This window comes from Metopolophium dirhodum, chromosome 3 (genome assembly GCF_019925205.1).
Source record: "Metopolophium dirhodum isolate CAU chromosome 3, ASM1992520v1, whole genome shotgun sequence".
Taxonomy (NCBI): domain Eukaryota; kingdom Metazoa; phylum Arthropoda; class Insecta; order Hemiptera; family Aphididae; genus Metopolophium; species Metopolophium dirhodum.
The window spans coordinates 7,929,666-7,946,766 of record NC_083562.1 but is presented as its reverse complement, the minus strand read 5'-3'; the positions used below and the strand labels follow the sequence as shown (position 1 = coordinate 7,946,766).

The window sequence follows — 17,101 nt, the reverse complement described above, 5'->3', positions numbered from 1 at the left end:
CCCACGGATGCGCGGATGTCCGTTAACCAGTCTCGGAAATGCTCAAGCTCTGATTGGAGTGTGCATCCTGGACAGCTGCATTTTCGATAATCTATACTACGTAGTTTTTTAGTATAAAATATTCATTATTTTATAATTTATATTGAACTATTGAAGCTATAATGCTCCACTGCTCCAGGGTTATTGATTTCAATACCGGTTTGAAATGGTATACCGAGAAACCGAAATGTTTCGGTATACCTATAAATATCGATATGGTACGGTTAGGGCTGACGGTATTTTCGGTATACCGGTATTTTCAAATTATGTTGGTAAACGGTATACCGTAAAAAACCGAATGAACGGTTTTAGTGCTGTTTTCTTTTCTAGTATCAATGGCAATATTATAGATTATAATATTATATATTATAGTATATAATAAAGTATATAATGTGAAACAATAAAAGTAAAAAATATCGATACTAGTTAGATTTTATTTATTATTTCGGTATACCGTTCGCCATATCGGTATTTAGGAATACCGAATTATTTCGGTTTTCGTATACCCAAACAGTTTGGTTTTTTACGGTATACCGTTTACCAAAATAATTTTAAAATACTAATAAACCGAAAATACCGTCAGCCCTATAATGCTCTATATTATGATATTATTTGAAATAAGAGTACGTTTCATCCGCATGACTTGTGTTGTCTTCGTCTTACAAATGTACCTACAACATAGCAAAAACTGTTTTGCGCGGGAAATTTTTACTCACTTCGTACTTATAGTATAATTACTAACATTTCACAACATCCACGCATAGGGAAGAACTTATCTGTGTCGCTCTGTTTTTATTATTTGGATAACATAAATACGTTTAAAGTTATCAGTTTGAGAACACAAGGTTTTATTTTGTTTTTTTAATTTAGGTAATTATTAAAAATAATTGGTTAGACGGTTAGTGCTTTCAAAAAAATTAAAACACAGATAAAGTTCTTCTCTATGCGTTGAGGAATTTTGGTAATTTGGTAATGTATACAGAGGGTGTAAAGCTGTCCCGCGCAATACAGTTTTTGCTATGTTGTACTTTTGTAAGACGGAGACAACACAATATGTGGGTGTGACGTCCTCTTCATAATTTTTATCGTTGTCGGTTGTCGTATCCTGCTGTTCACACGCACTGCCATGCGCGATTACTAAATCCGCCTACTTATGCGCCCTTATCCTGGTTTGTGGTCCTTCTATCTTATTTCTAAGAATTGTTTTCTCCTACGATTAATCACACTCATAAACCCGCTTTTTGGCATAGTAAACTTGTATCGTATAATTATAAAGTAACATGTATGCGATCTCATCTTCATGTTCCAAGGATTGTGAATACTACTTGCTCCTATTATGGGTAATAATACTATCGCGAAGCCCAGATCGACCACTTGACTGAAAAAGTGAATAAGCTCGCGTACGAGGTTCACACCTTGCAGTTCCGCCTCTCGTCACCGCGGGACGTTGCTGTCATCCAACCCCAGCCCAAGTCGCGCCAACTGTCCACGGAGGTGCAGGCTGTCTCAGTGTCTCACCGCGGCCGCTCTCACGACAGACAGCCGTCGGTCGTCTCTCGCTCCGACAAACCGCCGGGCCGGGCCTGTCCACGGACAGGACGGTGTTACTATTTTACTATTTTTTATAATACATCCGTTACGAGCACAGCGCGCGCGATAATGCCGTGCCCCGTGCACCTTTGATCCTGGCGTTGACCTGCGACGTAACATCCACGTAACCCGTGTTCGCTCTGCTACACCTAAATTCACTTCCACCAACTTCTAAATTCAAAATTCAATTGACTTCATCCTCCTAAAATTTCAATATTCATCTGCCGTCAATCCAATTCAATTCACCTCCCGACAACTCAAATTAAATTCGCTTTCACTCAACATCGACGCCAGCTTCACATTCAATTCAACGTCATCCGCACACGGTCATGTCTTTCAAAAATTTTCTTTGTTCGTTGTATTTTTCGTAATGTATTCTATGGTACTATTCATATTTGTAAACATTTTTCTCCTCGGGGGGGGGAGGGGGGGGGGGTGAGCCATCACCACAATACTCCCTCTCTTCGGTTGCACTGCCGTTGGTTGGCATCACCGCCCGACTTGCCGCGACGCCGAACGGCGTATCGACCGGTCGAGCCTGCGCTCGCTCTACTCCGGATTCCCTCATCCCTGTCTCTCTCATAGTCTCGTTCATTAAAGTTCTGCGGTGGAACAACGCTCTGTGTGACTCTTCGTAACGTCCGCCATCTTACCTTCGCCGTTCACCGTCACGTGTAATCTCCGCGAACGAGGCTACGCAGTACGACGCCACCACGACGAGATTTTCATTGACCGCTCGACGAAGGCACGCCGTGCGGACATTGCATTTTATCTGACGCGTTTCGTAATTAATTATGAGTGATAAAAAGACATTGGAAGATTCTTCGAATTCCAACCACAAAAAAGAGGAACCTGAAAAAAAAAAAATCAAAAATAGTACTAGTTCAGTTGAATCAGTTCCAAATACAAATCTGCCTAGTGTATCGACTGCAGGTAAAATACACATTTAATAAAAATCAATTTATTTTACTATTTTTACTTTAAAATTGTAATCGTATACATAGGTATATTGTCTTGTAACATTTTTTTTTCGTACTACCTACTTATACTAATGTCGAATTTGAAAATAACAAAATTTGTTCAAAAAGGGGGGGGAGGCTAAAGGGCTTTAGCCAGGTTGCAGCCTCTGTGTCAAAGTTCTGGACACACCTATGTCACATTTACTCACACAAATAGATAAAAAAAATCCCAGAGTAATCTAAAATGATACATTTTTTGAAACATTCATGAAGCCGTGCCCCATTTTATTTCCCCCTTGACCATATAAATCAGAATTATACATTTGAGTTTAGATTTTTTTATTTTTCAATGTATTACCTTTGTGATCGAACTACAACATCCTTGATTTACTTGAATAATGATATTGTTGCATAGTTTGAAAGTAGGGGAAAGTAGGTAGCCCAAGTTATGAAAAGTCTAAAGCATAGTAATCTAGTTCATTAGTAATCCAAAATTCTTGAGTCCTCTGCCTTATTTTTTAATGTTATTTAATTATTATTTTCAGTTTCAACCTGGAATAATTTTATTATTTATGTTCGATACTTTTTTATTCGCTGTATAATATTTACTAATTTATATAATAACATAAAATAATATAGAAAGTTAAGTTAATTCCAAATAAAATGTAAATTTATATTAATTTTATAAAATAGTTAACATACACCTACTAATTGTATTTATAATATCCACTATTAATGTTTTCTTTAATAAATATATAAGACTTTGTCTATACATACATTTTCATAATTCTTTAAATTTCTCAACATAACTAGATGCTTACAATTTACACTCATTATTATTAATTCAATTGCTAGGAGTAATATAATCATTTACTAAGTTTACCCTCGGTATTCGTTTTGACTTTTTAGTTAATTTATTGCTGTTATTTTTTCCATGTGATTATAGGTGTATTCATAACTTGTTATAAAACAATTGCCTAAATAATAATTAATATTTATTTTAATTATTATATTTATAGTTTAATTTTTACTATTCGTTTTTGTTTTTGTTTTTAGACTTACCTAGTACGAGTAGTGGCAGTCCTAAAGGGAGTTATATATTTGCAGTAAACACTTTTAATTTGGATGATATCACAGAATTGACTACTGAGTACCCGGATTTAACTGGGGTCGAAGAAGAAACTTTTTATTTTAAAATTGTCGAAGATGAGGATGAAGACGAGGATGAAGACGAGGATGAAGACGAGGATGAAGACGAGGTTGAAGACGAGGTTAAAGACGAGGTTGAAGAAAACAATGCACCAGAGGAAACATCTGAGAGGGCTACGACAAACATTGCTTCAACAAGTTCAACCACTGATAATGATTTCAATTATTCAACGGAGATTACATCGTTTCATCAGATAAACCTGGCCGATGTTATTAAATCATTTGTTGAAGAACATAATGTAGATGAATTTGAATTTGAAGTTGAAGATGAAGATGGAGATGAAGATGAAGATGGAGATGAAGATGAAGATGGAGATGAAGATGGAGATGAGGATGAAGATGAGGATGAAGATGGAGATGGAGATGAAGATGAAGATGGAGATGAATAATAATATGTCAAAAGTCAATATGAATACATTTTTGACTGTGATAAGCTAAATTTTAATGTAACTAACTTACACATAATGTATATTATATAATATAATGTTTATTATTTATACATGATTTTATTTTAATTGTTTACCTACTGACATCCATTATATGCAATCTGAAATAGAGACAGCATTTTTTTTTTTCATATTAGTTATAATAATGACCAATTTGAAAATAACAAAAATTGTTCATAAAGAGGGTGGCTGAGGGGCTTTAGCCAGGTTGCACCAAAGGTTTGGACACGCCTATGGGTCATAGTAATAGACTTACGTCTATAGTAATTAGGTAGGCTCTCTTATTATTTATATAGCGCCATAGCGGGACGCCAGTCCATAACAAACACTAGAACCAATTTTCTGTTGTTAACTTCAATATTATATTTGACTTATCATCAAATTTAAAGGTAAGAACATTATTTGTGTTCTCTTGTTAGTTTGTTAACGATATTTTAATATTCAAGTGACTCATGAGCGTTTTTAAATTTTAATATTTTATATAGGTACTTATAGGTCATAACTCGTTATTAAAAAACAAAATATCGTTAAGCAAAGGAAATTGAGACCTGAGAGAACACATATTATAATGTTCTTACCTCTATTTTTAATAATAGGTCAATTCACGCTAACAATTCAAAATTGGTTCTTGGTACTGAACTCAAATTTGGTATGTCTTATGTTTGTAAGACGGAAACAACACACCGGACAAACAGGGTGTGGCGTTACTCTAACCGGCCCGGCTAGCTTATCAGGAAAAAAAGTTATTTCCCTCGTTATGGCATCGGCAAAAGCCAAAAGGTGCGCTAAGTAAAAATTATTTCTAGTATTTTTCGATTTTATGCTTATTATAATGAGTATTTATTCATGTGGTCAGTGCACACTTATGACTAACTAATTATTATCTCATAGATAATATAAGAATATTATCTATGAATTATCTACGAACTACGAAGTCTGTATAACCAGAGCACTATTACGCGTAGAGCCTTAGTAAAACTAAAGTAATATCATTTCATTACGAATATTATATTTGAAATCGTAATGTATAAGTTTCTAAATTCAAAGACAATACAATAATTATTGATTATTCATACATTATGGCTACACTGGAGTTAATTTTTCTCATTTGGAGCGTTAATATCATTTTCACCTTATCGCGTCCCAAGTGGCAATCACCAATTACAACTGTTGGTATATTTCTACTTTACCGGACACCTTTTTTTTTGCGATTTTTGTAATTGAAATATATGTAGGTAAGTACGCTGAAAACGATGGTGAAGTCAGAATTTGGGGCTCGGACTTAGTTTCGAAGTTATCGGCGAATGAAGTTCGCTATTTTAAGTTCACTGTCCCTATCATGAAGATTGATGCTAGCAAAGCATCACTGCCCATACTACGACATAACTTACCCTGTGACCTACTTAAGGTGGTGTTGCACAGCAAGTCGAGGGATATTTTCGATTTGCGGAGCGGAGCGACGGCGCCGAGGAGCGTAGCGACGAGTGCCGCTAGCAAGGCATCACTGCCCATACACGCGAATAAGTCCCAGCGCATGCGCAGTAACGCCACAGATTATATGAAAACAGATTGTGCACTTCCTATGCACAACAAATTTTTTCAACTATTTTAATTTTTATTCACTATCAACTAAGTACAATTCTTATAATTCTACAATTCTTCGTCGTTGCCGTCGTCGTCACCGCCGCGGCCGTCATTAAATATAACATTTTCGTTATCTTTATGGTACAGTCTACCGGCGTTTTTGAAAAACTCAGCTGTCGGATCTAAATTGTAGATCCAACAGTGTTTGGTAAACATGTGTTTGGCCAAGTATCCCGCGAAAAATTTACAAATATACATTTTTAATTTAACTTAGGTGGATTTGGATAGCAGATCGAGGGATATTTTCGTTTTTAATTACCTGATAAAGTGGATAACCTCGCACCGTAATCTCCATAAAAGCACAAGTTTCAAAAACAAAAACATCAATCTTTATGATAGGGACAGTGAACTTAAAATAGCCAACTTCATTCATCGATAACTACGAAACTAAGTCCGAGCCCCAAATTCTGATTTCACCATAATTTTTTTCGTCAAAAATATGACAAAGTCCCCCAAAAAAAATCGCAAAAAAAAGGGTGTCCGGTAAAGTAGAAAAGTTCCATGAATACAATGGACTTGGAACGACATGGTGGGCGGGTGACGGGGGACGGCCCGCAAAACGTTCTTCTGTTATCATCAACACTCGTAATTGAATACCAGTGGTTTTATTTAGTGTCACATTTTGTATCTCGGTCCGTGTTTTATACAGACGGCGCTGTAAATTCACAATTATGATCGCGACCCCCCCGCATTTGCCCCTTGTACATACTTTCGAGGCCACGACTGATGAGCTGCTCGTTTCCAGTCCATTATATCTTAGTCCGTGGTGCTTATCATACGGGAACGAACATGAAAATATTTTGAGGTTATAGATGCCTTACACAAATATATATATATATAATTATTGTATATCATTTATGATAAGGCCTCTGCCAGAATGAGAGGCAATGATAAAAAACAGTCTATCTCTCTTCCCCATTCCGGCACACTTCCCTCTATTTCATTAATGTTATTCTGTGTTATTAATGCTCTAATCACGTTCTCTCTTTTTTTGTGCGCTGCGCCTGTGCGACCGCGACACTGTGACGCACTGACGTGACTATTCGAGTGTTGTTCAGTTGTTTACTGTTTAGTCGCGAACGGTGCTATAGTGCGTAATCTCCGTAATTGCAGATTTTTGTAGGACTTGCTGAACGCGATGGCTGGTAGATCACGAGGACGTAACAGCAATGGCAGGTTCCATAACGCCAATCCACGTGAGTATATAGTACAAATCGACGCTTTTGTGGTGTGCCAGTTTTTGATGAAGAAGGGGGAGGGGGTCGGTGTTCAGAAAACGTCTACGACCTAATAAGCATTTGGTCAACTTGTTATTTATCAAGGTATTAACCACTAACGTACTTCATTCGATTACGATGCTGCCGTCTCGCCACTCCTTTGGGTTACATATATACTAAAATATATTGCATTTTTTTATAATGTACATTGTAGGTTCCTTATTTATCAATTTTGATAAATTGGCAAATGTCTCGGTGCAGGGGGGAAATTTCCCATACAGCTAAAATTAACTGGGGGAAACGTTCAAATACCCACCAACTTTTACCTTTCTTAAAAGAAAATGTGTTGTTTTTTTTTGTTTCTGAAAAAATATAAGTATTCTAAGTATTTCTAGTGCATGTTTGTGCTAAGCGTATGCACGTCTAAGGGGTTTTAAAATGTCCACGGTTCATATTACACCGAATTCACACCAAATTGTATATTGCATACTTTGCATATATAAATATTATTGCATTTTTGTTCATAAATAATTCATAACATGCATATTTAATAGGTTTTTAGTAAATTAGCTATTATTATTTATGATAAATACATTTTAGTAATTTTAAAGGAGAAAAAAATCGTTATCAGTGTCTCCTAGAAGAATGTTGTTAAAATATTTTCATGTTTGCAATACTTCATGAGATCAAAGCACGTATATATAGATAAGATTTTAACAATAATAAATAACATACGCTCTTGTTCTGGCATACCTACTATGTTGTTACTACAACATTTGCCACAAACGAGGCAAAACCTCAATTTTACAACTTTTTTTTAACTATAATATTTACAGATGATTTTAGTTTTTTTTATTTTGATTGCCCTTTTTAAAGTTTACTGAGAGTTATAGACATTGTATTTTAACTAATCTATATATATTTGATTAAGAGAAAATGAAGATTATAAAAATAGGTATATTATTGCACTTTGATTTTAAAGTATTAAAATTTTCATTATTTAAATATTTTTTTATTTTTGATAGAATATCTAGTACTTACTTTTCTTGGTGTAAAAGTGAGGGTTTTTTAAAAATCATATTTTCTAATGTATAACATAATGCATATACCTAATTGCATATTTAGCCACGTTTTCCTTGCATATTTGCATCATATTTGACACTTTTTAAATGCAAATAAATCCGGACTAATAAATCACTTTTCATAATGTTTGGATATTAAGTATCTAATTCCTGTTAATGTTTATATGATATTTTAATCTTAAATTGTACATAATAATGCCTTACACCGTAAATTTCGTAAATAAAAATGTATAAAATACAGTAAATTGTTTTATTTAAATGTGTATCTACTACCTAGTATAAAATATAAGTTATATGTAAGTTATACATTTTATCAAAGACATTTATTGGGTCAATCGTCAACAAACCAAAAAGGCTAATATCCATTTCTTGAAAATTTAACGCATTCATATGCAGTTCACACAAAATTAATGGGTTCATATGATCGCGTTCTTTCCTATCACTGCTAATATTAGATTTCTAAATTTTAGGTAGTGAACGGAGTAATGATCATGATGATCGAACTTCAAGACCTAGCACTAGTCGAGGAGGTGGTGGATACTCAGATCGTCATGCTTTTAATAAAAAGGTGACATTCAAAGCAAATCAACGTGGAGGTAATCATTTTCGTAAAAGTTGGGAAAGTAAAACTGATTTGGTCCGTGATCAACTGGATAGTGAATTTCCTAATCGAAATGGCCCATCTAGAAATAATACTGGTCGACGGTATGTATTTTATTTTTGTTAGTTGTTACTATTTCTAAAATTTATTAATATACCTATAAATATTAACATTTAATAGATCTTTTCCTGAAAGAAATCATGGCCGTGGTGGTAATGGTAATTTCAGAAACTTATCATGGGCTTTGAAAGAAAGTAGTACTGGATGGTATTCAGTATTTGTAAGTTCTAATTTTCAATATATCTACCTAATAATTATTTATTGTACATGTTTAAATTGTATTTATTCTGGTTTTTAAGGTGCCAAATGTTGAAGATTGTGACGAAGTCCTTAAAATAATACAAACTTATATCACACCTGTTGTGTTTTATCCATACAATGTATGATATTTCTATGTTATTTGTATAATTTTAGAATGTATGAAAATAATCAATATTTATTTTACAGAAACAATATTTTGATAATGCTTTAAGATTTCTTGTTGATGATTTTAAAGTTGCTAAAACATTGCACAACACTAGTTATAAGATAACACAAAGAGATGATCGAAAAGTAAGTTTAAATTGTTCAGTTGTTTGTTGTAGGCACATGATTGAATTTTAAAAATGTTTTTAACATGAATATTTGTACTTAGTTAGTTATAAAGGTGTGTATATATTTGCCTCCACGTGGTCCTATATCATTCACACCAGTATCCAGTGAAGTGAGAGAAAAAATGATAGAAGCCATGGCGACTCGTTACAATCCTAGTACCAAGAGTTTAGATTTGTCACAATTCTATGCTTGTTCACGTATGTAAAAGTTTATTTGATATCAAGGGCATCGTAGCCGGTGCGGTTTTTAGTACAGAAACATGTCATACAGGAAAAACTCATGCCCCATAGAATAGTCAGATTTTGTTCTTTTTTTAAACGTATTTTTTTTAATGAAAATTGCCTTTGATCCAATCTGAAAAATGTTCTCTTTTAAATAAAAAAAAATTAATAAAATCCGAGTATTCTTTTATAGGGTCGTGAGAGTTTTTCTTGTCAAGTAATTTTTGTTAATATAATACATTGTATCAACCCCACCCCTAAATAGCTATTTGTAGCGTAGTGGAAAAGTATTAAAATTAAATAAAAATTATGATTTCAAATTTTATGGAATTTCGGAAAATCAGAAAAACCGCACCAACACCCATAAGATAATAGTTTCAAAAAAAATATGGAAAAAATAATTTTATTTTTGTTTTAGTGTTTACCAATAATCAATTATTTGTACCATTAAATCGACCAGCTGTTCTTTTGGCAGCACTCAACATGGTTGCTCAACATACCAAGCATGACTTGTACGGTTTAAGTCTTGAAAATAATCACATATATTTAGGTGAAGGCCTTATATGGATACGTAGGTTGTTCCCTGAACTGAAAGTGTTGGATTTAGCTGGCAACAAAGTAATGTTCTTTTTTTTTTTATTGAACTGATATTCAAAAATAATTTTTATTGCAGTTTTCTGATTTAAAAGAGCTAAGGTGTCTCTCAGGTTACACTATTCATGAGCTGAACTTATCCAGAAATCCTGTGTGCAATACAGAGGACAAAGAGCGTTACAAACGGTATGCACATTTTTATATGTTTCAGATTTAATACCACTTAACATATATTCATACTATACATGTTTTAGGGATGTACAACAATTTTTTCCCATGCTAAACAAGTTGGTAAGTGTCATCTGTTTTATCTTATTCCATTTGTACGCTAAGTGTTAGCGAGGAACCACAAGACCGATAATTTTATAGTACTAGCTTAACAGTATTATGATTATTTTTGGTGTATTGTAAGGTAAGGTGTCTAAAGTAAGTACATCTTACCTGGTTTAAATTTCAAATAAATATTACATCACAAGTCTTGCAATGATAAACAAATTTGAAAAAGAATTGCACATTGAAACCGTAATTGATGGTCGTTTGATTAAAAGTGGACGTTATACACACGTTTGAACATGATTACTATACAATAATAGCATGTATTTTATATATGCGTAATAGTAGTTTTATTGGAAAATAGTGAAATACTTCAATGTTGTATTTATGCGTTAAATTAAAGACTAAGTTCCAAATGTTAGTTGGATGAAATGTTTAGCTATAATAATAATAAATATTATTGCTTAATTGTATTCAAACAAATATATTTACCATATTTTGAAACATATAATCCGAAAAAACTTATGTCACAAATTAGGGGTGAAAAAAATATTTAGAATTTTAGTTTATTACCTTACTTAGTATACGAAAATGTAGAACTTGAAAACAAGTAAAAAAAAAAAAAAAATATTTGATCAACTATCTTTTCAAGTTATAAATGCTGTTAATATTTATTAAATTGAACTGATGTTTAGGATGTAGGGCAATGTTATTTAATTGTTTTCAGGATAACTCAGAACTGCCGTCTCGGTACAGTGCGATTATTGGATCCAAGTTTAAAATGCCGATTAACTTGGGTAACAGTTATCCAATACCAGAAGGCCATAATCCTGAACTGCCAAATCCAGTAACGACTTTAGTAGAATCATTTCTCACTCAATATTATGTATTATACGATAACCAAGTGTCTAGACAAATGGTATCGGAAGCTTACCATGAAAATGCCATATTCACGTTATCCAGTTGTTTTCTATTTAAAAAGTAGGTGTATATATGAAACCCATTAATCACAATTCTGTTAACTAATTGTATTTAATTTTAGTGTTAAAGGTAGCTTATCACAGTATCTACCTGAAAGCAGAAATTTTTTGAAATCTGACCGAAACAGACATGGAAGACGTCGGTATTTGCATAAAGGCAAACAAGACATAATAAACTTTTTAGACAAGTTACCTAAAACCAAGCATGATATTGGTTCATTCATAGTTGATGTACCATTGGCAACTGTTAGTATATATTTTTTTTTAAATCATTTTTTTTTCAGTTATAAATTTTTTTTATTTTAGGCTGCTATGGTTCAGATTGTAGTGAACGGTGTGTTTGCTGAAGATTTTAAAGAAACCAACTATAGACACGTATATCGATCATTCTGCAGAACATTCTGTATAGTGCCGATTGGGAGTGGTTGGAGTATAATTAGCGATATGTTATTTGTAACAACAGTCACTGATGAGTTATTATTAGTAAGTGAATTTGTGTTTTGCTTCATTTTTTAAGTATATGGAATTATACAAACATTTTGCATTTCAGGAGTCTTCAAAACGGTTCCATATTTTCAAACCAAAACCAGTGTCATCCAAAAAAAATAACTCAAATGGCAACACTAACCAAAATGGAACAATGTTTATGGAGGATACAGATGAAATGGCTGGCATGGAATCATCATCATCCTATCAACAGCCTCCCACACCCAGCTACCCACCACCATCGTATCAGCAATCCACATTTTCATCTTATCAGCCTTCACCAATGACGCCTCCTATTAATCCACAACAACCATCACCTTATCAAGGAGGCATGCAGACATCTACTCCACAGATCCAACAAATGGCGCCTGCAGCAACAGAAAATTTCCAACCAGACTCTCAACAGCAGTCAAATGCCTCATTCCCTATGTTCAACACAATATCACCATCAACTACTGCTTCCTTGCCTGTAAATCAATTGTCGACTGAAGTGCCTGTAAATTTGATGAGGGATACTAATGCTAATCCCGATAAGTTGACTATGATTAAGAGTTTTTCAAATGAGTCTGGAATGAATAATGAATGGGCTGAAAAGTAAGTCATTATCTATATTTAGGTCTTGCTTATGTATGCTTATATTACTATATTGAAAGTGAAAGTAATGCTTTTTGTTTGTTATGATTTGTGAAATGTCTTCATCTTATATTTACAATTTGATAACAGTATAAAATATATTTAATATCAAACTTACCTTAAAAATCATTTTCCAATATTTTTAGTCCTCTAGTTAAGTTTATTAGTTTATTTAAGTTTTTTGTGTTTTTAATATTTTATTTATTTATTTTTTTTATACAGGTGTTTAGTAGAAAATGGTTGGGATTATGCTAAAGCGGCTTTATGTTTTTCAGACCTAAAAGCTAATATTCCACCTGCGGCTTTCATACATTAATTAGGATAATTTGTTATACATGAGTCTTAAACAAAACATAATTAGTTCTACTTTCATGATGTCGACATTTAGTATAAAATTGTTTTGGTTTATTCTTCTAATGTCTATTATAATAATTAAAAAAAAAAAATGTAAACCTGCTATTGTGAAACAACCAAAACCATTTTTCATAATATTTTATTAAGTTTTTTTTTTAAAAATGGTTTTTAAGATTCTTGGTCTATGGAAACAAAAATGATGGAGAAAACTGTGTTTATTATGACAATAAAAAAAATGACAAAAACTACCAAAAATGAAAAACAAATTACTAAAGAGGGTTAAAAATTGTTTTTTGACCGATTACTTTTATTATTAATGCCTTGTAGGCAATGAAGGATTATTTAGTATACAGACTGCATAGAAGTCTAATATTAATGACCTGGAAAGATTGATTTTCATATGGACCAAGAACTGGATCTAAAAACCGAGAAAGTAATTTTAATAAAAATGGTTTTGATTGTTAAACTGTAAATGGTATGTTTGAGGGAAAAAACCAATTAATGAAAATTAAAAGAAACATCCTTATTTTTACTGTAATACAAAAATAATTTAAGAAATATATTAATGAAAGAAATGTAAATAATTGTACTTTGTAACACATACTACCTACCTTATATTTGCATTATTTAATTTTTTTTAAATGAGTGATTGTTTTAAATAAATTTAAAATTATTGTAATTTAATTGTTTAAGACGCCGTTGTGACCTTTTTCCAACATACATGGTTGATCATGTAATGATTTCTTTTAATCATTGAAATCAATTAAATATAAATTAAAATATGATACTTGAAATAAATTTACTATGTAAATAATATCTTGTTGTTCTCACATATAATTATTAGTATTATAATAAAAATTATTTTTACACTATTTTCACTGAGAAAACTGTTTTTATTACTAAGTGCCTGTCACAAATATTAAACCTAGTTATAATAGATTTATACACGGCAATATTATTGTAATTTGTATACATTTTAGTATAAGTGATACATTTTTTTAACGTATAAATTATAAATTCGTAGGTACAATTTCACATTTTGTTATACTAAAAAAACAATAATTTACATAGTGGTATCGAGTGTTTGAATTCTATACTTGCGTAAAATAAAATAATAGATTGTAGCTATCATACATACATAGGTACATATATCATTCATACATAGGTACCTACGCGACTAACATTGTATTTTGACCATGGTTCTACAAATTTTTAATTAATAAATAATGTTTAAAAATAAAAAAAAAAAAAACAAATTAACGATTATTTCAGTAATAGGGTTTGCACTTGCAAACAATATTGCATCGACAATAAAAATGTCGCGCTATCCATAAGCCAAAAACAAAACAAACGAACCAGAGAGATCGGCGGTCCGCTGCATAGAAAGTTTTGAATGTTGGTACATCGCAATCGAGTATTGCACCGCAATGGATTTGTTACGTTTGAATTCAATGATACATCGATAAGTCATTGCCTAGGAAATATGATTCTGAGGGGAGACTCACTGGTGGTCACCCACAGCTGGCCGTTCTTGAAATCTGAAGATTGAAGCTTTTTTTTTATAGTCGCTACCAAAACGGCCGAACACTATGCATAGTACAGCAGGTATGCGAAAAAAAATATTTTTCAAAACCGATTACATCATAATATTATTTCGTACTTACCTATTCTGAGAAAAGTATAATCGTGTCGCACTCAGCACCCAAATTGCTCATCCTAAAACACCGTAATATGCACACAACATGCGATCGTAATTTCACTATAACTACGCCTATCATATGGTCCGTCTCGTAGCCACTTGTCGAAAAATGATCATTTCGTGAAATGGAAACGAGTTGTTATTTACACTTCGCGAAATTCGAAAATATCTCACAAAATGGTCTCTTTTTCGTGTAGCGGCTACTTACTCCAATTTTACGTCATCGTGTAATTTTTTTTTTCACGATGCGGTCGTTCCACTCTGTGTGCTTACTGAAATACAACACGTTTATCGCACACGTCAAGTTTGAAGAAATGGTTGTTATTGTTATTGTTAAAGTTGCATTGTTTTTACATTGTTTTTTTTTCCTAACTTTTACTTTTTTATTTTTCTTCTTTATCTTTTATTATGCTTATATATTTGGTTTTTTTTATAAATCGGACTATGGCTAGGTTAGGTGAGGATATTGTATTATAATTATTGATTGTGTATTTGCATAACTTCAAAGGTGGGCAAGTTAATGAAAATAATTAACTGCGGCAGGTTAAGTTAATTCAATTAAATTGCCTTCAGTTAAGTTAAAAGTTGACAAAAAAATATAGTTTAACCAGACAAGTTTAAAATAAAATTAACTTATCTCAGCTAAAAAAAATAATTATTAAATAATTTTTTTCAATAAGGTACAATATTTTTAAGTCATAAACTGCCATAGTATTTGGTATACCTACACAAACGTTTAACACGCTATGTAAAAAAATTAGATTATTATAATATGCACAATTCGAAAATTAATGACCCAAAATCGAAAAGAGAATTGCGTGCAGTTGATTACGCACGAATCGAAAATGAAATTAACTTAACTGCACGACAATGATAATTATTGACTATAAAAAGTCAAGTTACAGCAATAAACATTTAAGCTGAATAAGTTAAAAACAAAAGTTAAGTTAACCAGTCAAGAAAGTGAAAAAAAATCAACTTTTTAACTCGACTTTAACTTTTTAACAAGTTAACGACCACCTTGCATATAATCCTGATGTTTCAGAGTCAAACTATGCACTTGCGTACGCACCACGCGGGGCCAATTATAACAAAGCACCGCCGTGTCGGTTAGTATGTAAATAATCGAAAACCGAGTTCGAAAATAGAATAATATATTTTCATCTGTTAGTCGAAAAACGATTTTTGATACAGTCACACTACGTCGATGTAGGTACTGACCTTTACAGCTGTGGAATGCGATCGGATGATCCGAATTTACCATTATAACCATTCATGGTTGATACCGAGTTGCGGTCGAGATTATAACAGGTAAAAAAAAAATCCGAGTTGCGGTCGGGATCAAAACAGGTTAAATATCAAAATAGGTAAAAATCCTAGTTGCGGTAAAAAAATATGATTAATAATTATTATGTTTTAAATATTGTCATAGTTACATATTATAAAATTTTCCCTTTTTCACTATACATTACAGATAGTTGTGACATTTTGACGTGTTGATACAAAAACGTCTTGCAATAGACTAAACGATATAACGTTGACTTACGTTGACGTACGATAACATTGTCGATAAAGCTCGTGCCTCGTATCATAATATTGGTGTAATAATACGTGAAAATAATAAATTACAAAATTTTGGCAACATCGCATATTATTGAAAATTGGATAAGAGCTCATTGGATAATCGATAACCGGACACTGACCGTAATTAAGACGTTAATTTTACCTTCAATATTATTAAGACCGCAATTCGTCTATTGCGACCGCAACTCGGACAATACCAGACCTAACCTATAGCAACTGTACACTGCTTTAAGAGGACGTCACGTGTTGTCTCCGTCTTACAATATTATTAATGTAAAACACGGGGAAAACCGTTTGGCGCGGGACGACTTTCGTCTGTGCGTTTGTGCAGTATTTAGCGGTTCCGAAATTGCCGAAAACATATGGGGCAGTAAAGGTATATCTATGCAACGGCGTGCCTATATTTTGGATAACATAAGTATATACGATAAAAGTTATTTGTTCTAAACGTTTTGTTTTTTTCCATTTGCTTATAAAAAATGATCGGACAGTGCTGTGAAAAAAAATAAAAAAAAGCACGCTGTTGCGCAGATAAAGTTCTTCTATTTACGTGATGTGAACATTTGGTAGTCCTACCATTGATTATGACCCCCCCCCCCCACGAGACCGATCGATTGAATAATTTTGATTTTTCATAGGTACTAATAATATAATATAATATACTTACTGGTGGGGTATTATAATATTATAACATAGGTATTATACGTATCAGTGGCGAAGCGTCATAGGAGACGATGAGACGACGTCTCTTCACTCGGAAATTTGAACACGGGACAAATAATTTTGTTTTATAAAATATTTACAAATTTGAAAGTAATTTATGCAATAAATTAATA

At 32.7% G+C, this 17,101-nt stretch overlaps 2 protein-coding genes across 3 annotated transcripts; both read left to right on the top strand.

Annotated features, from left to right (window-relative positions):
* Positions 1 to 2,152: 2,152 nt before the first annotated feature.
* On the top strand, positions 2,153 to 4,296 carry LOC132940951 (acidic leucine-rich nuclear phosphoprotein 32 family member B-like). 2 transcript variants are annotated; one of them, XM_061008761.1, is made up of 3 exons: positions 2,154 to 2,562; positions 3,645 to 4,087; positions 4,184 to 4,296. In XM_061008761.1, the coding sequence occupies exons 1-3, from the start codon at positions 2,424 to 2,426 to the stop codon at positions 4,184 to 4,186; spliced, it is 585 nt and encodes a 194-aa protein (XP_060864744.1). In that variant the 5' UTR covers positions 2,154 to 2,423; the 3' UTR covers positions 4,187 to 4,296. The 2 variants fall into 2 exon arrangements, with proteins under 2 accessions (XP_060864743.1, XP_060864744.1); XM_061008760.1 differs by having other exon boundaries at positions 2,153 to 2,562; positions 3,645 to 4,296.
* Positions 4,297 to 6,852: 2,556 nt separating this feature from the next.
* On the top strand, positions 6,853 to 13,854 carry LOC132941206 (nuclear RNA export factor 1-like). The gene is made up of 14 exons (XM_061009149.1): positions 6,853 to 7,083; positions 8,657 to 8,891; positions 8,968 to 9,067; positions 9,147 to 9,227; positions 9,295 to 9,399; positions 9,482 to 9,638; positions 10,081 to 10,280; positions 10,336 to 10,442; positions 10,511 to 10,547; positions 11,257 to 11,510; positions 11,572 to 11,755; positions 11,816 to 11,992; positions 12,060 to 12,589; positions 12,851 to 13,854. The coding sequence occupies exons 1-14, from the start codon at positions 7,026 to 7,028 to the stop codon at positions 12,942 to 12,944; spliced, it is 2,319 nt and encodes a 772-aa protein (XP_060865132.1). The 5' UTR covers positions 6,853 to 7,025; the 3' UTR covers positions 12,945 to 13,854.
* Positions 13,855 to 17,101: the final 3,247 nt, after the last annotated feature.

Bases quoted from the DNA above. Each gene is read 5' to 3' on its own strand.
- LOC132940951 (XM_061008760.1), top strand. From the start codon at position 2,424: ATGAGTGATAAAAAGACATTGGAAGATTCTTCGAATTCCAACCACAAA. The intron at 2,563-3,644 runs GTAAAATACACA...TTTTGTTTTTAG, and splicing joins GCCTAGTGTATCGACTGCAG to ACTTACCTAGTACGAGTAGT.
- LOC132941206 (XM_061009149.1), top strand. From the start codon at position 7,026: ATGGCTGGTAGATCACGAGGACGTAACAGCAATGGCAGGTTCCATAAC. The intron at 9,228-9,294 runs GTATGATATTTC...TTTATTTTACAG, and splicing joins TTGTGTTTTATCCATACAAT to AAACAATATTTTGATAATGC. The intron at 10,443-10,510 runs GTATGCACATTT...TACATGTTTTAG, and splicing joins GACAAAGAGCGTTACAAACG to GGATGTACAACAATTTTTTC.